This window comes from Heliconius melpomene, chromosome 5 (assembly GCF_056956725.1).
Source record: "Heliconius melpomene rosina isolate 202511_hmr_F chromosome 5, ASM5695672v1, whole genome shotgun sequence".
NCBI lineage: Eukaryota > Metazoa > Arthropoda > Insecta > Lepidoptera > Nymphalidae > Heliconius > Heliconius melpomene.
The window spans coordinates 2,803,478-2,831,275 of NC_140393.1; the positions used below are offsets into that span (position 1 = coordinate 2,803,478).

At 32.8% G+C, this 27,798-nt stretch overlaps 6 protein-coding genes across 6 annotated transcripts in view; 4 read left to right on the top strand and 2 right to left on the bottom strand.

Annotated features, from left to right (window-relative positions):
- fz4 (frizzled 4) overlaps positions 1–4,767 on the top strand; it is a 35,682-nt gene extending 30,915 nt beyond the window's left edge. The window contains exons 2-3 of the mRNA XM_085185736.1: positions 1,094–1,266; positions 3,414–4,767. Of these exons, the coding sequence (XP_085041862.1) occupies positions 1,094–1,266; positions 3,414–4,051 (811 nt within the window). The 3' untranslated portion in view covers positions 4,052–4,767. The remainder of the gene's footprint in view (positions 1–1,093; positions 1,267–3,413) is intronic.
- Positions 4,768–5,871: 1,104 nt separating this feature from the next.
- LOC146538893 (transcription factor A, mitochondrial-like) lies at positions 5,872–7,812 on the top strand. The gene is made up of 5 exons (XM_085185291.1): positions 5,872–6,074; positions 6,176–6,386; positions 6,462–6,620; positions 6,852–7,045; positions 7,308–7,812. The coding sequence occupies exons 1-5, from the start codon at positions 6,001–6,003 to the stop codon at positions 7,414–7,416; spliced, it is 747 nt and encodes a 248-aa protein (XP_085041417.1). The 5' UTR covers positions 5,872–6,000; the 3' UTR covers positions 7,417–7,812.
- A 464-nt stretch (positions 7,813–8,276) lies between these two features.
- LOC146538894 (uncharacterized) lies at positions 8,277–10,571 on the bottom strand. The gene is made up of 2 exons (XM_085185292.1): positions 10,426–10,571; positions 8,277–10,340 (listed from the first exon to the last, which is right to left on the bottom strand). The coding sequence occupies exons 1-2, from the start codon at positions 10,535–10,537 to the stop codon at positions 9,763–9,765; spliced, it is 690 nt and encodes a 229-aa protein (XP_085041418.1). The 5' UTR covers positions 10,538–10,571; the 3' UTR covers positions 8,277–9,762.
- Positions 10,572–11,551: 980 nt separating this feature from the next.
- Positions 11,552–18,108, top strand: Caf1-55 (chromatin assembly factor 1 p55 subunit). Its single transcript, XM_085185293.1, has 10 exons — positions 11,552–11,704; positions 11,856–12,033; positions 12,153–12,268; positions 12,345–12,549; positions 12,796–12,870; positions 14,458–14,640; positions 15,337–15,454; positions 15,616–15,746; positions 16,385–16,562; positions 16,942–18,108. The coding sequence occupies exons 1-10, from the start codon at positions 11,683–11,685 to the stop codon at positions 17,032–17,034; spliced, it is 1,299 nt and encodes a 432-aa protein (XP_085041419.1). The 5' UTR covers positions 11,552–11,682; the 3' UTR covers positions 17,035–18,108.
- Positions 18,109–19,423: 1,315 nt separating this feature from the next.
- LOC146538896 (uncharacterized) lies at positions 19,424–20,372 on the top strand. The gene has a single exon (XM_085185676.1). It carries the CDS (start codon positions 19,458–19,460, stop codon positions 20,370–20,372), a length of 915 nt encoding a protein of 304 aa, XP_085041802.1. The 5' UTR covers positions 19,424–19,457.
- On the bottom strand, positions 20,335–27,538 carry hgo (homogentisate 1,2-dioxygenase). The gene is made up of 10 exons (XM_085185675.1): positions 27,397–27,538; positions 26,973–27,145; positions 26,283–26,379; positions 23,415–23,595; positions 23,038–23,158; positions 22,770–22,900; positions 22,266–22,420; positions 21,555–21,681; positions 20,663–20,844; positions 20,335–20,539 (listed from the first exon to the last, which is right to left on the bottom strand). The coding sequence occupies exons 1-10, from the start codon at positions 27,409–27,411 to the stop codon at positions 20,405–20,407; spliced, it is 1,317 nt and encodes a 438-aa protein (XP_085041801.1). The 5' UTR covers positions 27,412–27,538; the 3' UTR covers positions 20,335–20,404.
- Between the last annotated feature and the right edge of the window lie 260 nt (positions 27,539–27,798).

Here is a 27,798-nt window from a genome sequence, read left to right on the forward strand (position 1 = left end):
TACTAGATGGTTCAAGTTTTCTTTTATAATATATTAGCTTTTCCCTGCTTTGCCCATATGGTAAAAAGGGAAATATCTAAGAGTTGTGTTTAAAGGCTGAGGCCGTCTTGGCGTGTTCGATTCCCACTCGGGGGGATGAATTGTTATTTATCATTATTTTCATTTTATTTTATTTTCATTTCGCCACTCTTGCAGTCTCCAGAATTCAGCGAAGTAAACTTTGTAAATTTTCTTAATGGAAACGAAATGTCTTATCACCAGATTCCCAGGTTCCCTCAGCCTATCCTGCTATGTTATGTTATATTTAAATTTTAATTTAATTAAATATTTTCCTTATTTGTATAATTATTGTCATCAAGCAGCTCATTAACGTGCTTCATTTTTAAAGTATTTAACAATAGTTTTAATCCAAATACGGTATGATAGTTCTCTAGAGCAATCAACAAAGCTCACCTGCCGTCAACAGCTGAGTTTTTTATGTACCATTGCCGAGTACAATTTAAATTATATACTCATTTCGGAGTATCCTTAAAAGTAGTGTATGGTATAGCTAGGCATATTGTATTCTATTTTAGGAGTTTTGGTTGACGTCGTGTCACATACCTAACCATTAAAAGCCCACGACCACGGGTGACATTTGAAACTATTTGTACATATGGTGGTCATATGACTTGTGAAATATTTGTCAATAAAAATAACACTAAACATATTTGTATTTATTCTGTTTGCTTGGCATTCAGTTTTTTTATAATATTCGATTAAAGTTTATTGTTGACTGTAACATAATTTTTAGTGTTTCATACTTCGAAAGGAAAAAAACGAAACCCTTATACGATTACTTTGTTTTTTCGTCCTTTATTTGATCATTTCATAGAGTATAAATGAGTGAATAGTGCCTAAATGAGTACCTAATCAACAATCCTAAAATTCGTACGGAATCCTCGGTGGGCGTGTCGCACTCGCACTTGACCGGTTTTTTTATCCCACCTAATCATAAAAATCATCAAAGTATATTTATCTCTATATTTTGAAAAAAATTCCGTATACCTACTAATTAAGACGAATATCTAATCCTATTATTTATTTATTCCAGGTGGGTTGTCGTAGCTGGCGCATGGAGAGCGAGTGTGTTACGGCCACCTACCACATCTAATACGAGGAACGACCGTCACTCGTCTCTACTACAGTTAGCAGCTTGGGGAGTACCAGCAGCGCTGGCCGCCGCTGTACTGGTCACGAGAGACGTTGATGCAGATGAACTGACAGGTAGATTATATTATATTGTTTCTTTTATTGTTAGTTGTTTGTTTTGCTAAAATCAATATTTATAGTTTAAGTAGATCGGATAGATGAGGTACGATCTCTAGTTCTTTATCCACTATGCAATGTTATCAAATATGACAAAATATGTTCTTTTTGTCGTGAAAAACGTGGAAAAATACGTAAAAAAATTAAATTAGGTACATACAAGTATACTTGTAATTAAAATCATGTCTTTTTTAATATTTTGGACAACAATTTAGCTAAAAAATATAGTGTCCGAATTATGTAAAATACACATACATATCTAATAAACTTGAGGCTTGTCGTTGTATTTATATTAATTATATATTATACATTCGCTCTGGCTCCAATGCAAAAGCCCGGCGTTGAATTACGCCACTCAACACGCAAAGCCTCGAAAATTTGGCAGGAAGTGGAGAACGGAGTGTATTAACTATTAACTCTAGGTTCCACCTGCCTATCGTGCTACGCGCGGAACAATCGCAACCATGTCAATAATTTGTGGCAGACATTTAGCTAGCATATGATCGATTCAAAGACGCCAACATTCCTTTAAAATGATCTCCGCCATTCCTTGAATCGCACGTAGTCGAGCCGAGTTGCCTCATTGAGAACACATGTAGGCACTACAATGGAGCGGCAGTTCCACAAAACAGTCAATACTAAACCCATGAATGCGTGCCCCCGTGCACTCGTACGAGATGTAATCTCTTTGAAAACACCGCCGATTGAGTGAAAAGAGTATTAAACCAAGGAACGCCAAGATTGGTTATGATATTGCGATACGGATGTGTATTAGAATTGCATCGGTTCGAGGAGCTGGAACAATACGGCTCGCGACTATTCAAATGATTCTGGCACGCAAAAAAATTGGACTCATTAGATTATTATTTTTTTGTTTTATCTTCACTCAGTATCCTGGATATAGCAGGGTAGGTAGAGGGAACCTGGTGTTAATACATTCCGTTCCCAACAAGATACTTCCGTTCCCCACACTGCGGTGAATGGTTGGGCTTTGCATCGTTATCAGAGCAAGGAAATGAAGATATTAGTTTCTTTCCCCCGAATGGTAATTGAACCCACAATCTGTTGTTTGCAGTCGCACCTTTGTGGCTCCTAAGCCTCGTCTGGCCCCACAACATATAATATTACCTTATCTGTAATCTCTTATAATTCTTCTGAAAAAGTAACACTTAGATTTTTATTAAGAATCGAATTTTGTATTACACTCTAAAGCATAATACGTTGCTTATTTAGTATCACATAGCAAGTATATAAATAACGCGGCACGCTATATATTACGAAAATTATCAAACGAAACCTCTTATCATATAAGCTTGAAAGTATTTAATTCTTAATTTAATACTAACACATATATGTGTGAACATTTAAAGAAAGCCGCTATGATAATATTCTAAAATCTTGAAACGAATACCGTAGCGTAAGTACCTAATACTTACAAATATAAAAAAAAACCGCCGACTAGATAAAATAGATATGTCGACGGCTTCTTATAAAAGCTAGAAATCTGAAGATAAAACATGTGGATTTAAATATTATAATTTCTTTGTAAATTTAAGTAGACTGATTTATAACGAATAATCCACTAAAGAAAAAATCCCTGTAAAAACATGTTTATATCTTTAGCTGTGTAACCTACGCACGTCTTGACCGATAAGAAGAGCTTCTAACACTCATTTCATCATGTGACAGATAGAAGTACGAATTAACGTATAATCCTTAAGATATTTTATTTTTAACTTTTTTTCTTCATCACGACACGATTCTCAGGCATATTGCAGTTTCAATCATCACCAGACTATTGTTCTTTTATTTTTATTATTTCAACTTCCATTATATCGAGCGAAAGAAATGCGCGGCCATTATTTGAGCCGTTAAATACGACACCTTTCCTCCTCGCATACTCGTATTTCAATTTTAAATCGGCCCTTTTTAACCACTGCCTTATTAATGCAGCCTTTTTTCTCGCCGTCTGTTTGTGTAGGTGTTCGCATTCAGGGCAGCTTTATTGGAAATATGAATGTTGTTCTACGCGCGGGAGAATCCGTGTCCGTTAAACGTATGTGCTGGTTAACAACAAAAAATAATTTAGTTTTTCTTTATTTCAGGTACATGTTTCGTGGGGAACCAGTCGAGTAAATCGTTACTGGCCTTGGTTATTGTACCTGAGGCGATTTGCCTGCTGTTGGGCACTGTTTTCCTCGCCTCTGGACTTCGTGCGGTACTGCGACGACCTGTGCCTATACCAGCCCCTGCAGCACTATTGAACAGTCCTCCTCAAGTTCATCCTGATCAGAGCTTACTGAGATTAGGAGCATTCGCCACATTATACGCTGTACCGTCTGCGTGTATACTAGCAACATGGGTATATGAATATGTTCTTAGAGAAGATTGGTTGTCGGCTCCAGTACCATCTCTTGAACCTTCAACACACCCTCGCCCCGCGTTCTGGGTTTTCCTGTTTAGAATATTTGCAACACAAATATTAGGTGTAATGATCGCAGTGTGGATTGCGACGCCTCGGTTAAAAGCGCTGTGGAGGAGGATAACGGGGCCAAGAAAACCAGTATTACCCAAATGTCCAGCAGGACCACCTCAGGCCCCTTTGACGTTACATTGCTATTCCACTCATCCACATACGTTAACCCGACATCCTCAAAAATATGCCACATACAGACCACCACAACAACAATCTTATAGAAAACCTAGGCATTATCATTATTCAGCTGGGGAAACGATTCTATGACCTTGATAATGAGAAGTTACAGAGGCACGCCTCTTACATGCATTTATTATGATAAAGTATAAATATATTTAAATGTGCCATTGTTGAAAACATATTAGACATTTCATAGTAAATTACTTATGCGGCTTTTTGTTTTGACTAAATTGTGTAAATACTTACTTAACTGTTTTACTTCTAACAAATTCGTGCCAATATTTTGTGCATTTAATGTTTGTCAAATAAGTGTAGGTTAAAATATTTAATTACGTTGATTGAACTAAAAACTTTTTTTATAAAAAATAAACAATGTTTTAATAAATAAAATGTTTATGTATTTATTTAATATTTTTTTCGCAATTATTGGCAACAAATGTAAATAACATTGTGTTTTCTTTAATTTTAGTATAATTATCTATTCAAAGATTTTTTTTATAATTAACAAAAGAAATTAAATTGAATACTTATATGACTTCTCTAATTTGATGTTAGTAAGTTGTAATTATGATGAACTGATTAAATATAAAACCTTATTAATATTTAATAAAACTAATAATTTTCGTCAAAGAATAAACATATATTATGTTCATTGTAAATAATGTTGAAATATAGAAAACTTATTTTAGAATTTAAGTAGTTATTATGTATACTGAGAATATGTAAAGAAATAAGACAAGTTTTGTAAATACAAAAAAAAAATACTTAAAAGTATTGTTTTTGTACATATTAATATGAGTAAAGAATTAATTAATAATAATATTCTTTTATTTTTTTACCTACTAAGGTGATTATTAGATAAGAATTAAAGTATTTTGCTCTATGATTTTATCTTAACACTAGGTTCCCTCTGCCTACCCTGTTATATACGGGATAAAGCGTGAAACTGTGTTTTTTTTTCAATTCTTAGATATTTGAAATTATAATGTTATACATATTACTAGCAACCAGCTCGCGGCTCGTGGCTGTCCGCTTTATTGACTACATTATTTAGGTATATAAAAACTCTATATAAAAAACTATAACTATAATTTATATAAAACACTCGTAGATATATGTAGATTGATAACTATAGAATTATAGATTGCTACTGCATTATAATCAAATCCTTACATAAATTGCAGGCCATGTGTTATTCTGATGTATAAGCTACATTACTGTAAAGTAAAGTTTATATAAATCCGTTCTGTAGTTTTTGGGTAAACGTGGAACATATAAACTAAATCTCAACACCTTTGTATGTCACGGGTACCTATACCTAGAGATAAATCTAATCATGAATATAATATAAGTATGATGTTTTAACAAAGTACCTTTTACCAATATAAACGGAAATCTTTATTTAAGCTTTGAACTCCTTCTAGCTACATAAAAACACAAAATTAAATACATATATTTACATTCTTAACAATCAATAGTGCCAATTATTAGTGGCAACAGGATTACTCTGTTAAAAAAATAGCTGTCGCAAATCTTATCTTTAAATTAGTGTTTTTAGGGCCGTGGTTGATCACAGAACACATTTATCCAAATGGTAATTGATCTTGATTTGAGAGAATATTGGCATTTTATACATTATAGGTTTACGTAGTTCTGTCTCACCCATCAAGTAGTCTCGTCATAACTCATAATCATTAATCATTTGTTAGTCAAATAATTTACGGCTTTCCTGGTACATTGATGCCCTGCATCAACCAGTACTCTAAATTAGATTGCTAGTTGATTATTCTCTAATTAGACAGAGAAGTGTAATTCAGCCGACAAGTTATCGCTGATTCAATAAACAAAATGTCTTAATTTTATGTAGATTTTTATTATCTGTTCATTTCCAAGCCAAATAATATAAATGTCAATTATTAAGAAATGTCAATTGTCAATCTTGTTTGCCTTCACTTAAAACACAACTTTTCAAATTTCATGAGATATCTTTTAAGTAGTGGCACATATTTATGATATTTTCATAAAACATAATTGTAATGTCTCTTTTAAATAATATTTGTCGGCTTAGTGCCATTCTAACAGGTAGCTATAGGAATGTCACACTTGGAAGGTAAGATTGAGGTTATGACGTTTGTATGTTTATGAATGCTATAATTGTAACAGATTATTATATGTCATAGAAATATATTATATTACACCTAAAATTTTTAGAGCAAGTTTGCTTAATCCGCTACAAATGTATAACTACACGAAAAAATCGGCAGAAGAGAGATTAGGAATAGAAAAGCCAAAAAGGCCGTTAACGCCATTCTTTAAATTTATGACTCAAATGCGGCCTGCACTACTCGCCAAAAACCCAGGTATAAGTTCCAAAGAAGCTATAGCTTGGAGTTCCAAGCACTGGCAACAACTTGATAGTGAGGTATATATTTATATTAAAGGTGTATTACTTTTAGTAGTACTCTTAATTACTTCTAATCTGTTTTTGTTTTATTAGACTAAGTCACAAATGGTAAAAGAATATGAAAAAGATTTGGAAGACTATAAAAAAATCAAACAGATTTATGAATCTTCACTCACAGAACAGCAAAAAGATGATATTAAAAGAGTCAAAGAGGAAATAGCTGCAGCCAAAGAAAAAAGGAAGTTGAAATCGGTAAAAAAAAAATAATGATAGAAATTTTTTGAATAAGAAATGTGTATTCTGTTTAGAGTTACAAATGTTGCATGCATTGAGTTCTGCCACTCAACACTCAATATATCAAAAATTGGAAGGAAAGTGGGATCTAAGTATCTTAATAATTGGTTCCCTCTGCCTACCCTGTATTGCAATTAATTTTATATTTTTCCTAAATTCACAAATATTTACATATTTTATATCTAACAGGAATATAAAGAATTAGGCCGACCAAAGAGACCTATGTCTTCATACTTTCTTTATGCTCGATCAAGAAAAGATACATTAGTTGGTCAACAAATGAAAGACTATCAGGAGAAAGTCAAGGTAGACTGGTTAAAACTATCTGAGAATGAAAGGGTTAAATTTGAAAAACAGGCTCAAGAGCTTATGAATAAGTACAAGTAAGTATCTTAGCAGGTTGACATTATTGTCCAGCAGCAGGATAGCAAGTAATTGCAAACAAACTCAATGATTAAGAGTTGGACCCCTCTTCAAGGCAATAAATTACTTCCATTACAAACAAAAGTTGTAAATTTCTGGTACCCAAAATAAATTATTAAAATTTTGGGTAGAAACTGGAAAACCTACCCACTTCTATATGTGAAGCTAAGCTAGTCAATTTTGTTTTACTATTATAATACCTTTTTTTTTCTTATTTTTCAGAAAAGATTTAGAGGCATGGGAATTAAAAATGGTTTCAGTCGGACGCACAGATCTTGTCCGACAAAAACCCTTAAGACAGAAGAAAACAAAAAAGGTAGAATCACAATAGGAATTCGGGTGCTCTGATGACTCAACTGATGCCACAAATATTATAAATACAAATACTAGTTTCAGTGCAGATAAAAAATTACAAACTAATGAAGGTCATAAATTAAATGATTCACCAAAAAATGAACACATTATTGAAATTTTAAATGGATATAATAAAAATGACAAATCAGAAGAACATCAGAGCACGAGTGACAATAATAAATCAGAAAATACCTCTAAATATAGTGACAAAAAGAGTAAGAATATCTTAAATAGTATTAAAAGCTTCTTTAAATTCTAGTTCTTAATTACAATTAGTTTACATTTAGTGTTGACATTATTTGTTTTTCATTATATAGTATCAGCTCATCTAATATGTTGAAAGTCATAAAGTCTTATCATTATGAATTAATAATTTTTGTTTTATTTCATTCTTATCAAGACATTTAGTTGTATTTTTGTTCCATACAAATTTTGGTTTTGCACTTCTCATATTTTTTCAACATGTATTTTCTTCATAAGATTCATATTACATATTATTGTTATGTATTTGTATTATTGTTATTTTATTTGTATTATTGTTATTTACATGGAAGAAAAAAATTTTTTTTTAAAATCTTTATAAATATGTCTCACTATAAGTATGATGGATGGTGGAGGTCAATTCCCACTTGGGGGAATAGTTTTATTTATTTTTATTTCCTTTGATAAACAAAATGTGGCATTCTGTTCGATCGCCCAACATGCAATGTCTCTAAAATTATGCAGAAAGTGGCAATTGAAGTGCCTCAATATACTATCAATATAAGCTCAATTAGTAAGCTGACTTTTCCCATTACAGTTTTTCATAAAAGGAATCCAAAATGAAAATTCAAGAAAAACATTGTTATACTCATTTTTTATTTTAAAAACTTGTTACAAAATATAATTAAAATAATTTTTCTCCATTTATATTTCATTATTTATTTACAACAACAGGCATTAAGCTGGTGTGGAATAATTAAAGAATAATGATTAACAAAAAACAACATTAAAAAGCAAATAAATTATTTTAATTCAAGCCAGGCAAGGAAGACTGACATCTGATATATGGCAATAATATTAAAAAATGTTAAAAAGGGCCCCACAGACATTGGTCTACCCTCCTGTAGTGTAACATACCACCCACCAGTTGTAGCTCCACCTACTGGGTGCAATAATATTTTAAATATAAAGAAAAAACTAAGACTGTTTTCTAAGAGTATTGTGGTAATTCTCATCAGCATGTCATCATTATTTATATAAGATTTTAGTAAGAAGTAGTCCATTTAAAATATCTTATAAGCTCTTCACAGATAGATCATGCAAGTGCTGAATACAGGTGTTATAGGGAGAGAAGTACCAAGTAGTGTCTGCAACATTAAACCCAAACAGACTGAAGGGGGGTTGCCTTCACTATCTAAGTCTATTTATTTATACAAATTTTCACAAAATTATTGCTATTCTTTGGTTTGTTGCCAGCTTAATTGTCTGTTGTACCATAGTAATAAAAAATCCCACTACACCTCATGTTACAAATTGTCATTAATTATATTATTACTTTCATACATTGAAGATATAACAAGTGCAAAATGTATGAATATACAAAAAAATATGGTTGAGCATAGAATGAAGCTACAGTAATATGTGTAATATTGCCAATGAATTACAAATTTTCAGTCACAGACTGCCACAGTTGACATACAATATATCACTTTATTTAATATATAATCTGGTAATCTTAAAAATATTTACTGCGGAAGACAATATTATCTTTATTTGTATTATTATAAAAAAAACAATAAACCTAATTATAATTTTTTTTCATCATTCTTTTGAGTTTTTTGAGATAACCAGACTAAATATTGAAAAATAGTAATTGGTAATAAATATACACTAAAAATACTTAGAATGTATTTTACAAAAATATATATGAATATTTAGTAAATGCAGCAACTGGAAAATTTGATGTTGACAGTACTTTAACATTACAGATTACTATTATTTAATAAAACATTGTTTGCATCACAGCTCTCATTGTTAAAAGAGTCCATTAGTAAAGGGACATTTTTTTAACAAAAACTGCTTGTGATTCTCGCAGTATAATTTAACTAACATTTTATATTACAAAAACTATTTCATTATGTACAAAATTACAAATATAAACTAAAATGGCAATATGTGACTAAAACGCACACTTGTCACATCTCTCTCTCTCTCTCTTTCTTACATAAAAAGGCACAAGCAATCAAACTATGATACATTTTCGATAACTAGCTTGCTAATAATAGAAACTTTTCAGTCATCAAAATGCCCTTTGTGTGTGTATAAGAAGTACAAAATAAATCTACACCCAGGTATCACCTAGAGCCTGCCAAAGTGATTGCATACAAACAGTTGTAAATAAAAAAATACATACATCCTGTGAAAATGCACTGGTCCACTGCATTATGGAAAATATTTTTTTATATTTACTAGTTGATACACCATTTAAAAGCAAAAGTATATCTGCAATATTGGAGCTTTGCTGTTTAGGGTACAGAACTGATTTTGTTATAGAATATATTAATAATGGGAGAAACAAATATGTACCTTCAAATGTAACTGAAAAGCTATAGAACAGTTGAATTAAAATTGATAATATTACAATGTCATATTTACTGTTAACAAATTTCTCTACAGTAGGCGTCGATGGTTGGGGTATGTCTGGTGTAGGGCATGTAAAAGATGGCAGGTCGTGATTTGGAAGAATGACATCTCCATCTCCAATTGCAAAATTTTCAAGATTTGTTGACATAATACTAAATGGGTCAACTCCGGTATTTATCACACCATTGTTAAGGAAACACTTATTGGAACTGCTACTCTCTTTCGGAACGGAATTTTCATAATTTGGCTCAGGTATCGGTGATTTGATTGGCGTTTCTGTAAAGTTTGTATGTAACAGTTTACATTGTTGGAAAAATTAGAGCATGGCTAAAGATAAAAAAGTATATAAAATCTCACTTACGTTCACAAAGTTCACTATCATTTTTTCCCGAAATACGTTGAAGTCTATTGTGAGAATTCTCTAATATTTTTCTTCTTCGAGCCTCACGACGTGCTGTTGCTGCATCAGCCATATTAGCAATTTGACAAGAGAAGTGACAATTACAATATGACCAACAAAAAATTTAAAGTATAGATAATACATAAAGCAAATAAAGCATTTTTTTTTATAAAGTTCGATACGGTACAGTAACAATGTTTTTTTAGATTTATACTTTACTTATTAATATATAAATAGAGTCTTAATACAAATGGTTTTAACAAAAATAAAATGCAATAAATACGTGCGATTTTATATATTCTGTAGTGTTAAGTACATAATAAAATAATTGAATATTACGAATAGAATATTTTTTATTTTAAAATTATGGTTTAATAATATACTCTTTTTGTCTCTCATTGATTTTTTTTACTTTAAGCATGTTTAAAAGAGATCAAGCTAAAAGATTGCCTTTACTAATAAAAAAATATGTACATTCACAATATATATTTACATAATAGAGGGTTAGCAACGAAAAATACTTTACAAGATAGTAGTTTAGTCATCTATATAATACAAAGTAATTTGAAAAAAATAGTAGTATTTGAAGTATTTGTATTTGAAAAAATCTTTTTTCAAAAAATAACATTTATACGTACTTAACGAGTGCATTCATATATTTTTTTACTTAAATTAAACAGATTAATTACAATTTACAAGTAACACTTAGACCAATCGTGTAATTTGACAAGTTATAATCTCTCTATAACTTGTCTCGCGTTCTCGCTTGTACGCTTGGTTCAGACGGAACGTGACAATGAGTTTTCGATTTATGACGTTATGATGTCAAAAAATATTCATTGAAAGTAATTAAAAATCACATGAATTCCGATCTGAAAAATTCATTAAGTGAGTAGGCTTATATTTATTGGCCTACTGATAGGGTTTAAATATATTTTCAGGAACTTCAATTGGCACTACCACTTTTGGATCACTATGCATTAGAAAAATTGATGGTAAATAAAAAAAATCCTAATAGGACAAATATTACTGGAAATAATTATAATACATTATAATTAAAAAATGTACCGTAGTGGAAATAGCATTTTTTAAAACTAAGAAATGGCAACACAAGTAACGCTAGAAAAGGATTGTTGTTTGGCGCCTTTACGGGGCCGGTTGGTTTTTGTGATAAGATATCTTTAAAATTGCGAACTAAAGTTCGCGAATAGCATTAATATGGGTGATAAAGGAGATGGAGGTAATATTAGATTTCAATGCAACTAATTTGAGCAATATACATAATTCTTTGTTAGAGTTATTCTTGACAGGCCGCTTATGATTTTTTTGTTGGTTATCAGTTGTGGTGTATTTTGTTAATTAGCAATTAATTGTCATTATTTCTATTGCAGAAACATTTGACGATGCGGTTGAAGAGAGGGTTATTAACGAAGAGTATAAAATATGGAAAAAGAATACCCCATTCTTGTACGACCTGGTCATGACACACGCACTGGAATGGCCCTCTTTGACGGCGCAGTGGCTTCCAGATGTCACCAGACCCGAAGGAAAGGATTATTCTGTTCATAGGTGCTACTTTATTTTAAATATTGGTTTATTTGACGTTTCTTTTTTTTGCTTTAAGTGCAGCTAACAGCTTAGAAAACAATACTTTGTAGTGTATATGCAATAATTACAATATTTTACAGATTAATATTGGGAACACATACATCAGATGAACAAAACCATCTGCTTATTGCAAGTGTTCAACTTCCAAATGAAGATGCACAATTTGATGCCAGCCACTATGATAATGATAAGGGTGGTAAGTATATATAAAATTTTATTTTAAATATTAAAATAAACTAGAACTCTCATAAAGATAATTTTTATTATTTTAGAATTTGGTGGTTTTGGATCAGTTTCTGGTAAAATAGACATAGAGATTAAAATTAATCACGAGGGTGAAGTGAACAGAGCAAGATACATGCCACAGAATCCTTGTGTCATAGCAACTAAGACACCTTCCTCTGATGTACTAGTGTTTGATTACACTAAGCATCCCTCTAAACCTGAGCCTTCTGGAGAATGTCACCCTGATCTCAGGTATTAAAGTTGTTTTACTAAACAGAGAGAAAACTAAATATTCATTTAAGAATAGTATCAAGAGAAGCCATTCTTTTTGTTGTGAGAAATGAAAATAATTCATTTCCCTTAGTGGGGATTGAACCAACAATTTACTACTGCCTCAGAAGCTGTCAAGCCCTACATTTAATAAATAATTATTATTTATAGCAAAGTTTGCTCAAAACTAACTATTGCCTTATAAATAATTTCATATTAACTTTCCAGATTGCGTGGTCACCAAAAAGAAGGCTATGGCTTATCATGGAATCCTAACCTAAATGGTTATCTTCTATCTGCAAGGTAAAATATTTTTTTTCCCAGTCATTATAATATCTTATTATATAAGTAAACTGTATAATTTCAAAATTGTATGTTATATTATGCATATTACAGGGAAGGTAGAGGAAACCTAGTGGTAGGTCCCTTTGCCACACCCCACTTGGACATTAGGTGTTAAGTGGCAGAAATCAATGCTATGCCTTGTGTTATTATCAGAGTGAGGAACTGACTGACTGACTTGTGACTGCACTAATATAAATACATTATTTACAAAATGATGAAAAAGAAAACATTAAATATTTATTTTCCTCAAATGAGAATCAAACCTGTTGCATTTACAGTCACACTCTTAGGCCCCTGAACCTGTGTTTGGCTTCACTTATTCATATCCTTAAATATAATAGCAGATATTTAGACTCAGTCAAGGCCATTGTGGGGTGGGTTCGTCTCGCACTTTGGGATTTTTTTCTATTATCAGTTTTTATCTATTGCCTTATGGTATGTGTTATGAGAAACAAGTTAGTGTTATATAGTGCAAGATATACTTTCAATTAGATTTAAAGATTGTAAAGAGCATAACATGCACTTATAATGATATCAAAAATAAAACATACTATAAAAAAGTACAAATTTTCACACTTATTGTGTTAAGTCTGGTCTGGTTGGTTTTATTTTTTGACGTCGTTATTATTTTGTTTTGGCGTTATGGCTGTTACGGTTGCTGTTGTGGGTTCAATCTCCACACAGGGCTATGGTTTATTATTTATGAATATTTTCATTTCTTCACTCTGGCACCAATGCAAACCCTGGTGTTGAGTTCCGCCAATCAACACTTAATGCTTCTGAAAATTGAGCGGAATGCGGCGGAAAGTGGAGATTGGAGTGTCTTAACACTCGGCTTCCTCTTCCAACCCTGCTATATGCGAGATACAGTGTGAACCTGATAAAAACATTTAAGGGAAGTTTCACAACTGGCTGATTTGGCTTTTTGGCTGAAGTCCCAGACAACCTTATCTGCCAGATATGCTTTTGGTTTCGCAGATCTTGAATAGCCATTTTCATTCATCAAAGATTTTCATTCATTTTCATTCATCAAAGATTTTTACATAATTATTTGTAATTTTAAAATGTAACAAATTGTATAAATTGTTACCTACTATTATCATTCATTTGTGAGATACGGATATCTCTGTCTGTGTCTGAGATTAATTAACTATTAGATAACTATCTGAAACATTATTCGTAACTGGTGAATCTGGCCCTTATTACACAGTTTTAATAACAGTGTATAATTTTTCTTGTGCTGATACTTACATCAGTTTTTAGATGTTATTCTCATTTTATCTATCTATTATATATAAATCTTGCCCAAGCTTGAGCTTGAGCTTGATTGAGCTATATATATACATAGCTCTGAAAGCTAGATAGCTTTATTGCTGTAATGGATATATATATATATATATATATTGAGCACTATATATATATATATATATAGTGCTCAATGGTTGTTGTGTTTTTCATAGCTTCACGTTCTATCCCGCATATATCACGATAACCACAGAAAACCTAGTTTCAAGATGTCTTAAAAAAACTCTTTTTCCATTACAGTGATGACCACACAATCTGCCTATGGGACATCAACGCCACGCCCAAGGAAGGCCGCGTGATAGAGGCGAAGTCGGTGTTCACGGGACACACGGCGGTGGTGGAAGACGTTGCGTGGCACCTCCTGCACGAGTCCCTCTTCGGATCTGTTGCTGACGATCAGAAACTGATGATATGGGATACAAGGTGGGTTTTTTGATTTTGTTTTTTTTATGTTTGTGCATTTAATAAGTTTAAAGTAAAAATATAATATTTTTTTTATTAATCTGTTATTCCAAATAAATAATAATTATTATTCCCAATATAATTAGTTTATTTTTTTCACTTTCAATTTCAACTTATCCATCATAAATAAAAATTGTATTGAAAAAATTAACCACAGCATACTTTCTCTTTTATATTTACAACTACTTATGGTAGACACCTTTCTTGTTAACAATTTATTATTAACCTTTCTAATTAGTAAATTTTATTGCAATTTGGATGCTTGTTGTAAAAACAGGCATTCAAACTGCAATACATGTCTTAATATAAGTATTCTGACTACAAAAAACCAGAAAATATTAGGTGCTAAAATAACAAATATATTACATCATCGAATATCGTTCATAAACCGAATGAACGTTTATCTGAACCGTCTTATTAAACTATAGACGAAAAAATGTATTCTTTAAGCATCATTTATATGTGATATGTTTTGTTGCAAGACTAAATTCAAATTTGATTCCTATTTGTCTTTCAAGGTATAATTATATATTTAAATATGGTTATTTCCTTGCAGATAAACTGAATGAATACAGTTCGATTATTATACCGTTTTTCACAGTGTTTCCTTATTAGTTCGAATAATCGACGTTCTACAGTAATTATTATTACTTGCAGATGTAACAATACATCAAAGCCTTCACACACTGTGGACGCACATACAGCAGAAGTCAACTGCCTGAGTTTCAACCCCTATTCCGAATTTATACTGGCAACCGGTAGCGCTGATAAAACGGTTAGTATTCATTGTTATAGGAAATTATAGTTAATTTTATTTAAAGCCACTTACTTATTTTATTTTGGCCGTTTACAGTCAGACGATTTGCCAAGCTCAAAAATTCCGTGCAAATTCACATCTATTAATTATATAATATTTAAATTCAATGTATAATTTAGGTGGCGCTCTGGGACTTACGTAATTTGAAATTGAAGCTCCACTCGTTTGAGTCGCACAAGGACGAGATCTTCCAAGTGCAGTGGTCGCCGCACAATGAAACTATTCTTGCTTCCAGCGGCACCGATAGAAGGTATTTATAAAGAAAATAGCCGACCTGAGCGGCTTCGCCCGCTAGAACTATTCGAATATTTATTAATTACGTTTATGAAATTAGTTTCAGTATAGGAGGTGAATTCTAAAAAACCATGGAACACGTGTTCAATTAAATATTTTTAAGTCTGAATTTTATATTTTATATAACGCGGCGCCGATTTAAAAATTCTTCCAAACAAACTTTCAATCCCTATTTCACCACTTCAGGGTTTAAAATTTTCAAAATACCTTCTTAGTCTACATTATGAAAATAAACATCTGTCCAAATTTCACGTTTCTATGCACAGCGGCTGTGCGTGCGTCTTACCTCAGTCAGTGGGAACATGTCCTTTTATATTTATAGATAATATATACTTTAAGTAATAGACATTAATATGGATATATGCAGTACTTTTTATATTTTTTATGCTGTATCCCACGTATAGCAGGATAGCTAAATGCTATGGAATTGAAGACATTACCGTAGCATTTAGATTCAGATGTGCCGCTCCGCCACAACCATTATATGAAGTATATTTTTTTACAAAAACTATATAATAGATTTAACATAAACAGGTACAATTTCTAGCAACATCATGATGAGGGTACATATAATTACTTGAACTCTTTTTCCAGATTGCATGTATGGGATCTGTCTAAGATAGGTGAAGAGCAGACAGCGGAGGATGCTGAGGATGGACCACCAGAGTTACTGTTCATACATGGAGGCCACACTGCCAAGATATCCGATTTCTCCTGGAATCCCAACGAGCCATGGGTCATTTGTTCTGTTTCTGAAGATAATATTATGCAGGTTTGTAGCTGCTTTTTATTTATAGTTTAATAAAGTTGATTTTTATTGTTTGAAACAGCTAAATGTTTGAATGCCTGGCAGTACCAGTTGGATTGTGAAAAATCTTTTTGGATATTATATTACGTTAGAAAGAGGAAGCTATAAACTATATAGTTTTATCCCAAAATTCTTAGTTAACCCCAAATCTTAATATTGCGAAAGTAAATTGAAGTTTGCTTTAGATGACATTCGATGATTAATATTGTGGAATAAATTAGTAAAGCTATTCTTTGCGTTAAAATTATCTAAAAAAATATATATTTTGTGTTAAGTTTACAAATACTTTAAAAATATTAATAATAATTACATATATGGCATAAAATATTTTTGACCAACTTAGGTGTGGCAAATGGCGGAGAACATTTACAACGACGAAGAGCCAGAGACGCCCGCGTCCGAGCTGGAGTCCGGAGTGAACGTAAACCATGGATAAGACCTAATGCGTATGAAACTTTAAATTCATGGAACATTTTCTAAAGTATTAAAAAAAATGAATATTTTACATTTGATTTCTTTACCACCTTTTTGCATGTAGCGGGTGAAGACGACCATTTTGTACAAAATTGTAAAATTGAATTTTTATATAGATGAATATTTTCTGGTAACTTTCAGATCGGATATTGAAAATTATGTACTAAAATGTTCTCGTTTCTACGTGCATATTTTTTTTTAATGTTTGTGCTATTTTCTTAATAGGCCCAGGTTTTTACTCCAGTATTGGGAACATCCATAGATAGATTTGAGAATTTTAAAATGATACAAATAAGAATTCAATTGAGATTTTAAAGTGCGACACTTTTTATAAAAGTTTTTAAACTATTATGCGTTAGGTGTTCTAAATTTTATAATGGTGTTCTTGGTTCTGGACTAAATGACTGAAGGCTATATATTATTTGTGAGTGAATGCACAGGAATCTCTGAGGCATACGCAACTTATACATTTTGTTCAAAGAAGCCTATTTTTGTTACATTTATTTTACATTTCGTTCCATTTTTTTTTATATTTCGAGGCATAGACGTGTATGCATTTAAATATTTTTTTTTTTATAATAAAGACTAGCATCCAAATTTTGCTGATGAATGGGTACATGTTTTGTCCCATGAGAATTAATTTTAGTTTTTATCCTTTAATTCAATAATTATAATCTAATGTAAGTAGGAAAAAATATTGTTTATATCGCAAAGTTGGTATCAGCAATACTGAAAAATATCCTACTAATAGTCACAAATATAAAGGCATTCCAAAGCATTTTTCAAAAACTTTTACAGTAATAAAGTAAAAGAACTCAATATTAGATTATAATTATTATCAAGTAGTAACAATTTCACTTCATTTTACAATATAATAATAAAAATGTTTAAGTTATTTTAAGTTGTCCAGCCTCGACCGCATCCTAAGTTATGAGTCACAGTTAGAGAGTGGCTGACGATGGTATTTATGTTTACAGTAATGGAATGTAATTTTAAGCTCTGCTAATTATTATTATGATTAAAACTATCTCGAGTATTATTGTTATTTTATTATATAAATAGTCTTGTGCCCACCCTAGAAATTTTACTAACAAAAATTTGCCCAGAAAAAAAAAACTTAATTTACACGATGTTTGTGCAAAGCTCGTTTAATGCTGGTTTTTTCGTTACCTTCCGACAAAACGATACTATTTTCGAGTTTTTATATAACTTTACGCTGTATTTCACTCAGTAGGGTAGAGTTTCAGTTTCTGCTGACCTCTTGAGGTATTTACCAGAGCGGAAAGGAAACAAAAATATTAAATATTTTATTCCCTCGAGTGGGAATCAAACTCACAACTGTTGCGATTACAGTCGCACGCTTGTGCCCTTACGTCACGGCGGCAAACATTTTAGAAAACGTATAAGATTTGAACGCAGTGAGATTCAAATATGCCCTTGAAAATGCGCCCAAGAATCGCGACTTCGACCTTAATGTAGAATAGCAATAAAAACGTAAGTATTAAACAAAACTATATGAGAAAAGTAAAATACTAATATGTGATAATTTTCCGAAGTAGGATTCGAATTTTGGAATTGTTTGTGCAAACACGCAAACCCTGACTGTACTACAATAGTAATTAATATCAATAATTAAGGACGCCAAAGGCCGTGCAAAGTGGAGAAGTTTGAGCAGGAAGGCAGACCCTGGCAATAGCTGGGATTAGGTAATGTCACGAAGAAGGTTCAATAATTAAGTAAGCTAATATTTTGCTAAAATTAAACATACCAATGTATTTTTGATAGTATGCGTAAATGGCGTCTATTAAGGTTAATTGTTAATGAAGTTATTTGCGTGAGTGTTGTTTTAGCGGCCGCCTCGTTTTTAATTTCAATAGGACCACTCCACCCCCATGTTTACAGTGTTTGACACCGCCCTGTCTGCGTCACCATCAGGGGTGTCAAAGAAAAAAAATATTTTATTAAATTATACTATCTACATACATACATTTTAATTGATATATATAATTAGTGATCACCGCCGTGTTAACAGGTCAAACAGTTCTCCAGAACACTCCCCACGATAAATGCAGTAGAGAACGTACGCACAAGGAGATATTTCCACGCAAAGCCAATGTGTCAAGCCCGGCATAAAATAGTCTGGTGCCCCCTTTTCCCCTAGAAAATATCTTTAGATACGCCCATGGTTATACTGTATTTCTTGTAAATGTCATAACTCATAAGGTAACACAGAATTTCCTATTAAATATTTGGTCATACCAAAAATTATTAATATTGTCAACCCTAGAAGCAACAGTTTATGTGATTGCTTTAGTCCATAGGGAGTGGAGCATCGCTTGGAACACGCATCTACTTTTGCAGTTGAAACCTTTAAACAGTGACGAAATGTCGTGGAAATTTTTAATCTTGTTATTTTGGTATTTAATCAATCTCTCTTCTGTGTTTGCGAGAAGAGGCGGCTCGGGTACTAATATCCATCACTATCCAAGCTACCCCCATTCTTATCCTCATCAACCTCAAACTCACTTTTCTCAAGCTCATGCTTACCCTCAAGCAACTCAAAGTCATAATTATCCTCATTCTCCTGGACTCTCGGGGAATTCCCATTCTCAAGGCTACAGATCCAATCAAAGAACAGAAGTACACAATCACTACCACTATTCACCACCTCAGCATATAAGTTATGGATCTACTCAACATCCTGTTTTTCAAGGACAACCTCCAACATATGTTTATCAATACAGAGATTCCGGAAGTCGCTTTGATACTTTATTAACTGGACTCGCGTTGTACAACTTAGGCAGGATGTCGTCGAATCATGACCACTACAGAGATAACAATTACCACAGAGAATACCGGGGGAATCCTGGAGAAATTTGTAAGCTTGTTATAGATAAAACAAATGGCGAATACGAAGAAACCCGAATCGACTGTAAATTGATGTCTAGTTTTATATGGGAGGCTGAAAGTAAACATGAAGTGCAAAGAAACAACGTCGTAACAAAAACTGTTAGTGTCGTACAAAATGTTACTAAAGATGGTAATATCACAGTAATTAACATTCAGAATACGACTGTAGTTGACGCCCTTCAAGTTAAAGGACCTTCTAAAGTTGTAAAACCAGATATGGCGTGTTACATGATTCGCATTTCTAGAGATTTTTCTCAAATAAAAAGAAAAGTGGATTGTAGTCTGTTGCAGGAATATGCAACTAAATCTTTGCGATATTATAATGGGTGTTCACGTATATTATCAATGACAGTTCTTATTTCTGTTTTAATAACATTTATTTTGTGGTAAAATTATTTTTACAATTTTATACAATTATATAATTAAGCATTTAATTTATCAGTGAAGAGCTTAGGCAGCTGTTGCCAACATTCGTAATATTTGGAGTCCAATTTTTGACAGGTCTCTAGGCCCCATTTCGTAATTGCCATACTCAAATAGGACTCGAACATGAACGCCTGAAAGAACAATAAGTATGTAAATTTTTATGTTGTCCTTTAAAAAACTTTACTGTAAAAAATTTGATAATGTCCTTTCATTTTAACAATTGTTTATTAAATTTAAATAAATAGTTTTCTTACTTGTGTACCGACAGCGATTTTTTGCGGTGTCAATTCTGCTTGAGACGCGGATTCAAAGCATTGAACATCTGGTCCATGTGGCGTCATCATGGAGTGAAGGGAGGCTCCTCCAGGCAAAAATCCACCCTCTTTGGCCTCGTACGAGCCCAATATGAGTCCCATAAATTCACTCATACAGTTTCCTAAAAAAAAGAGAATAAGTAAAAATACATTAATGAGTAAATTCAATAAGAACATAATTATATAAAACTGTAGCAAAAACGTTTGTAAATGCTCGTATCCTTTGATTGCATTAACTTAGACATAAATATTTGATATTAATTTCAATTTTATACTTCCACGCGATCTCGAGATTTTCTTGAGATTTTGATAGACGGACAGACATGCAAAATTTTTTTGCTTTTAGGGTACAGAACCCTAAAGACTAAGGAAGTATTGCAAAATGATTTAAAATTTCTAGACTTTATATGACATACAATATATGTAGTAAGAATGTGTAATTAATATAAATATTTTACATTTTATGGGTGTGAACAAAATGTACTTCGTCACGACAGCATAATATTTAAATTAATTTTTTTAATTAACAAAGCGTTCGTGCTAACAAAGGGTATGGCATTTGGCAACCATATAGTCGGTTTTTTTTTGTTTTTAGTTTCACGCTGTATCCCGCACACAGCATGGCAGGCAGAGGGAATCTACTGTTAAGACACTCTTCGAATTCTGGAGGCTTTACGCGTGGCGGAATTCAATACCGCGCTTTGCCTTAAATTGACTTGACCTGTTTACGATCATATGCATGCACCGCGACTCGCCTCTATAAGTTGGCCTCTAAAAATAAATATATATATATTATATACAGAAATATACCAACATAAAATATAATACTTACTGTGATAATAAGGAGGGCGGAAAGTATTTTCTTGTACGGACCAGCGTGGTGGGAAGATGACGAAGTCCGCGATGGCTACTCCTGGCTTATTTGAAGGGCATGTTAAGACTGTGAATATCGAAGGATCCTGTAATAAAATATATATTTTCATATGTTTATAAATATGATAATTAAAGTAAATATCACTATGTATAATTAAAGAAAAAGTTTCGATTTCGTATTTTAATTTTAACCTTCTATATTTTTTACATTAGATATTTGAATTAGACACTAATGAAATTTTAATTTATTAAAACGTAATTGTTTTACAAATTCTCGATACATTATTTTTTTAAATTAAAAATTATCGCAAAATAGTTCAAAATGGGTTCGCTATGTTCCAGAGGGAACGGGAAGGGTAAGCAGAAGCTTGCCCGGCTGTGTGTTACACAATCTAAAGCTATTAGATTGTAACAATAATTTACGAACTTATAATTGTAAAGATAACGCTGAAGAAATAAAAGAACCCACTTGAAGAAATAAAATTAATAAATAATAACTCATATCCTCAAGTGAGAGTTGAGTTTACAATCACGTGCTTGTGACACAGCCCAAAACAGCCTCATTGTAAACTATCTACGAGTAAAGCTATGTAAAAATCGGTCGCTGACTGCGATGCCAATAGACTTAAAAATAGTGTTGAAACTAATCGAAACCAAACTCAACACTTACACAATGATCGAAGGATACTGAATTGATGACCATAAACTTGCTCAGGTCGTACTTGTAGGGCGCGTAGTTGCCGTGCCACGCCACCACGTCGAAGGGCGAGTGCTCCTGTTCTGCTTCGAAGAGGGCGCCCTGGTACTTGCTTATTATTTTGAACCCTTTAATAGCTCAAGTAAGTTAATGATAGAAAAATAACGGTAAATTGAAAGCGTGTTTCATTGTATACAATTGCTCTAGGTTGCCGTTTCACATTTTCCTTAATATTCGCATAGGTGTAGAAAGAGGGAGCCAGAGGGAGCCGGACGGCCACTGTTTGTTGAGCGGCGGTACTCCGCGCACCTCGACACCAGAGCGAAGAAATGAAAATATTAAATATTTCAAGTCCTCGTGCGGGCCTCGTATCCACAACCTGTCACGTTTACAGTCTTACACTTGTGCCTCTGCGCCACGCCTGGCCTAGTACAAACTATTGATTAGTAAAGCCAGAGATTATGATTGCATACTCACCTGGTGTATCCAGATCTTCATAATAAGCTACAGGCGTAAGAAAGTCTCTAGGGTTAGCCAAGCCATTGGCACCAATTGGCCCCAGATCTGGCAACTTGAAGTGGCCGTCAAACACCTCCAAAATATACCCCCTGAAGAATAATTAATTAACAACATTCAATTTTCATAAAAAAATATATATATATTTTTAATCATATTTTTGTATTACTTAATCCTACTCTCATTTATATTTTTGATGGGATATATATTTATATGAACTATTCTTTACCGTGTTGGTCCATCCACAGAAACTGAAAACCTCATGCCAAGTTGTATAACTGCTATTTCATTTGGTCGTACTTCCATCTTTCCGAATTCAGTTTTTATTTTCAGCACACCTTGTTGAGGCACTAAGGGAGAAAAATATATATAAAATATTAACAATTTCAATTATGCTATAATAATAATGTCTTAATTCGTATTGCAACTTTTTTCTTTTTTACTTTCTTCATATATATAATTTTTTTATTTAATTTTTTTTCGGCTTTACACTGTATCTCGCATGTAAGAGTGTAGGCAGAGGTAGTGTTTAGACACTCCGTTCCCAATTTTCCGCCGAATTCTACTATTATAATAATATATTATTATTATAGTTAAACTAATTACCAATAAGCAAATCTCCATCAGCATTATAGAAAGCACTCTTGTCCATAGAAGTATTACATAGGTATACGTGTATAGCTATGCCATGTCTGGAACGAGGGTCACCCGCCCCGCACACTGTGTGTAACCCTGCTACGAAATCCACATTTTCTGAAGCAGGAATATCGAATGGCAGCCAGCGAGACTGTCGTAAGAAAATATTAATTATTAGTGTTATAGGTACCTTATATATATATATTCAATATATATATATATATATATATATATATATATATATTGTTAGAAACTATTGGAAATATTAAATAAAGTGGGAAAGATAATGAATTAAAACAAGGCTTCAAATAATTATTAAACAACCAAAGGGAATTATCTAGCAGTCTAATAACAATATCTGGTTCTAAAGAATCCATCGGGCAGAGTGATGTTAGCGATCCTTTTTTTTCGGTCGCCGTTGACAGCCCATAAAAGTGCCAGCCAGTAATTAGAGTCGTTCTTATATAACCTCTATGGTCATTATTTGATTATTTCTAACACGGCCTCTCCTGACATGGCAGCGTCCCGATGCCATCCTCCGTTTCATTAGAAGGACCAATTTTGTCATTATTAGTAGACCTCACATTATCAGTTTCGTTATGACCTGTGATATGAAATGGAATTAGTTATTTCAATAAGTAACGAAAGTAGTTGTCAGTTTATATCTGAATTCTGTCCTTGAACATGTATCTTTGATCTTTCATATTAAACAATGACACAAGAATGAAAATCAAATACGCGTGGTAGGATTTACTTCAGATCTCTTCTCACGCAATCGGATACTAAATGCATTAGAATTACATCAGTCTCTTGCGAGTCAATCCGACACCTACAAAGTAACCATTAACTCAGACATAAAATGGACATAGTAGGATTTAGGGTCGGATCCTGTTCCCACGCAACCAAATACTAAATGCATTAGGATTTACACCAATCTCTTGTGAGTCAATCTGACACCTACAGAGGTATACAGTAACTAAAAAATGCAAAACAAATATAAGCTGTAGACTTTACATAAGCACCATGTACAACAAAAACATGGTGAGTACACAAAAAGTTTGATACATAGTCAAGAACAAATAGATACTAAATGGGAAAATTATCAATCAAAGAGAACAGCACATGTATCTGGTGTCCATTCTCCTCGCCATAATACCAGCCATGCATATCATACCATGTACCTAGCAGCGGCTATTATTTTATTTTGACTCGGCCTAACCTGACCACGAGCAAAAGGATGTCTAATCTTTACAGTTATTTGGTAAAGTATGCAAACTTTATCGATTTCGTCACACCACGTGTGGACGTCATAAATATTGAGGCAAAATCGGAAACATAATATTGGTTTGATCTCACCGTGAAGCTCAGCTGTATTGCTCTACTGGTGTTTGTCGTCCCACAGATAACGGCAACTCTGGTAACAGCGTTGGTGTTGTTTAGGTTGATGTCGATGGTGCAGGAGCACATTGTGCCGCACCCAGCACCAACACGAAGTCAGACTCCGCGGCTTTATCTCACGAAGTGATTAGTAGGGAGGGAGTTCGCGTACAGCGCCTCCCCCTAGTTTTGCAACGTTAGCTATCAGAAGACATTGCTATGTAACTCTACCCGATTACACAAAAATATTAGAAGGATCAGGAATGGGATGGCTTAGTAACTAAGGCTTCTATCCCACTTCTGATGTTAGAAACTATTGGAAATATTAAATAAAGTGGGAAAGATAATGAATTAAAACAAGGCTTCAAATAATTATTAAACAACCAAATGGAATTATCTAGCAGTCTAATAACAATATCTGGTTCTAAAGAATCCATCGGGCAGAGTGATGTTAGCGATCCTTTTTTTTCGGTCGCCGTTGACAGCCCATAAAAGTGCCAGCCAGTAATTAGAGTCGTTCTTATATAACCTCTATGGTCATTATTTGATTATTTCTAACAATATATATATATATATATATATTGAACATTATACACTGAAGGGAAGGGAACTGAAGAGGGATTCTAATCTTAAAACTCTCCGTTCCTCATTTTCCACCGAATATACATACTTAAATATTTCATTTCGTCGAGTAGGAATCGAACCCACAACCTGTAGCGTTTACACAGTTGTGCCGCTGCGCCGCGACTAAACTCAAGCCTGAAACCTATATATAGTTCATAATATCAAAAATATGTTTCTTATATAATAGTAAATCAATAACAACAATCCTATAGCGGTATGTCTTGTGGAATGTAGTAAATAATTATGTTGTTTACTAAAAATAGCGATAGACATGTTTACGGAAGCGTGAGTGAGCTTTTAAAAATAACTAAGAAAGTTATATTTAAATTTGTTTTAATTAAAATAAGAACAAAGTTTTATGTTCTTAGTTATACCTAACTTAAAATTAACTTAACTAGTGAATCGACCGAGCAGAAGGAAATGCTCTAATCAACTAAAGAATAAAATATAGAATAATTAATACTAAAACACTACGTTTGTTTCCCATGGCATGAGGGGATTCGCGTTACATACGCCGAACGCTGATTAGGCGTTTACCGGTACCGTTCTCACGCCATGAGGCAACATAACTCGATATTGTTTTGTTTATATTTACCTTTTAAGAGTACAAAGATATATGTATATGTCTTAATAATATTTGGACTGTAGATTTGCACAGTTAAGTCCGTATTTATAAATCGCTCTTGAGTCTGAGATCGATCTTGAGATACCGTTTAAAACATACAATAAGACTTTAGGTAGGTATCAGATAAACTATTAGATAAGTATGTCAATATATAATTCACAACTTGCCCAATATAATCAACAGAGCTATTAATATATTTATAGAAAATTTACCTGATTTGGATCTGGTTCAGCTTCATTCCAATTATTAGTTAGATATTTTGCGCTGTGATTCCGTTTGAACGGTTTGTGTACAACAGACGGACGAATTCTAAAACATGTCAATTTAACTATTAAGGTAACTATTTGTTAAATAATAATATTTAAATAAGTTTTCTTTAGAGAAATTTAATAGTTTTAAAAATGGTCACTAACTCACGAGCTTTCACACCACACTATATATACTCGTATAATAAAACTGTAACTGATCGCTGTCCGTACGTGGAAGATATAGGAGGAAATCTTTTGGGGGTATTTGTTAATGTACCTAATAGAACTTAAAACAATGATTTTTAAAATTCCCGCTAATCTCAGAAATTACTTAGTTTATCTATTGTAAATGCAGTTGTTAATATTGTATTTTGGAGAATTTCATTTAAAATAGTCTTATTTCAATCAGTTCATATAAAAGTTATGTCCATATAAAAAATTGCATACGACAATATTGACTGTTTTAATGATTGGCTGAAAATTTACCTATCAATATATAAATATTATATATATAAAATGATAATGTAATTTTATATTAATCATTAGATCACAAAAGTACTTAAATGAGGAAATAAATAATGGTGTGTTACAAGCGGGCGAAGCCGCGAACGGGTCGTTAGTCATCAGATAAATTTAGTTTAAAAATAAACTTACCTATACAACCATGATCGTTTATTATCATGCCGAGGAGCAGTAAAGGCGCTGCCAGACAGCTGTTCTGCATATAAGCCGTAAGCGCATCGTTGGGGACTGTTCTGCCCAACTGGTAGGGCGCCAGGCCTCCGAGGGTCTTCACTTGCGAACTCCGAACCAAAGCCGGATTGATACTAAAATTCACGATTGTTTTTATAAATTTTATTTAACTTATAAATTTGTTTTTTTTTTGGAAACGTTTCAAAGTTTTAACGCCCCAGGATTTGAACCCTTAGACAGTATGTAGGTAAGAAGCGTAAGTTAAAACTCCTAATAAAAAAAAGTTTTCATGCTTTTATTAACAGTAAATACCGTATACAAACAACTATTTTTTTTGCTTTAATCAAAATTATTTATTGGTACTGTAATAAAAAAAAGCACTAACCTTTAACTCTTCCATATTTCGCAACAACCGATAAGTCGAGCGTCTCGAGATGCTGCGATACTTAAATGTGAGATGTTGTTGGAACTAGATGGAATATCAGCGGGTATGCAAATTATTTCTGCTTGTTTATACGATAACTGGTATCGCCGTCAAAATAACACGTATTTCACGATATGGTGCAATCTAAGGAATTATAATATTATATTATTGTTTAGGCGCAATTGTTGTGAATTAGTTATAATTAGAATGTGGAGGCCGTTGTGGCGCAGCGGCACAAATGTATGACTGTGTGGATATAACGCGACATATGTGGATTCGATCCTCACTCCAAGGAAATGAAATTATTTAATAATATTTTCATTTCCTAGTACTAGCACCAAGGCAAACGCCCGGTGTTGACTT

Excerpts from the sequence above, each read along its gene's own strand:
- LOC146538893 (XM_085185291.1), top strand. The coding sequence starts at position 6,001 with ATGTCTCTTTTAAATAATATTTGTCGGCTTAGTGCCATTCTAACAGGT. Across the intron at positions 6,387-6,461 it reads GGCAACAACTTGATAGTGAG|ACTAAGTCACAAATGGTAAA; the intron begins GTATATATTTAT and ends TTGTTTTATTAG. Across the intron at positions 7,046-7,307 it reads GAGCTTATGAATAAGTACAA|AAAAGATTTAGAGGCATGGG; the intron begins GTAAGTATCTTA and ends CTTATTTTTCAG.
- LOC146538894 (XM_085185292.1), bottom strand. The coding sequence starts at position 10,537 with ATGGCTGATGCAGCAACAGCACGTCGTGAGGCTCGAAGAAGAAAAATA. Across the intron at positions 10,341-10,425 it reads TGATAGTGAACTTTGTGAAC|AAACGCCAATCAAATCACCG; the intron begins GTAAGTGAGATT and ends CAAACTTTACAG.
- Caf1-55 (XM_085185293.1), top strand. The coding sequence starts at position 11,683 with ATGGGTGATAAAGGAGATGGAG. Across the intron at positions 12,269-12,344 it reads CTATGATAATGATAAGGGTG|AATTTGGTGGTTTTGGATCA; the intron begins GTAAGTATATAT and ends TTATTATTTTAG. Across the intron at positions 15,747-16,384 it reads TCCAGCGGCACCGATAGAAG|ATTGCATGTATGGGATCTGT; the intron begins GTATTTATAAAG and ends CTCTTTTTCCAG.
- LOC146538896 (XM_085185676.1), top strand. The coding sequence starts at position 19,458 with ATGTCGTGGAAATTTTTAATCTTGTTATTTTGGTATTTAATCAATCTC.
- hgo (XM_085185675.1), bottom strand. Across the intron at positions 23,596-26,282 it reads CTGAACCAGATCCAAATCAG|TCTCGCTGGCTGCCATTCGA; the intron begins GTAAATTTTCTA and ends TTCTTACGACAG. Across the intron at positions 20,845-21,554 it reads CCGCCCTCCTTATTATCACA|GAAACTGTATGAGTGAATTT; the intron begins GTAAGTATTATA and ends TCTTTTTTTTAG.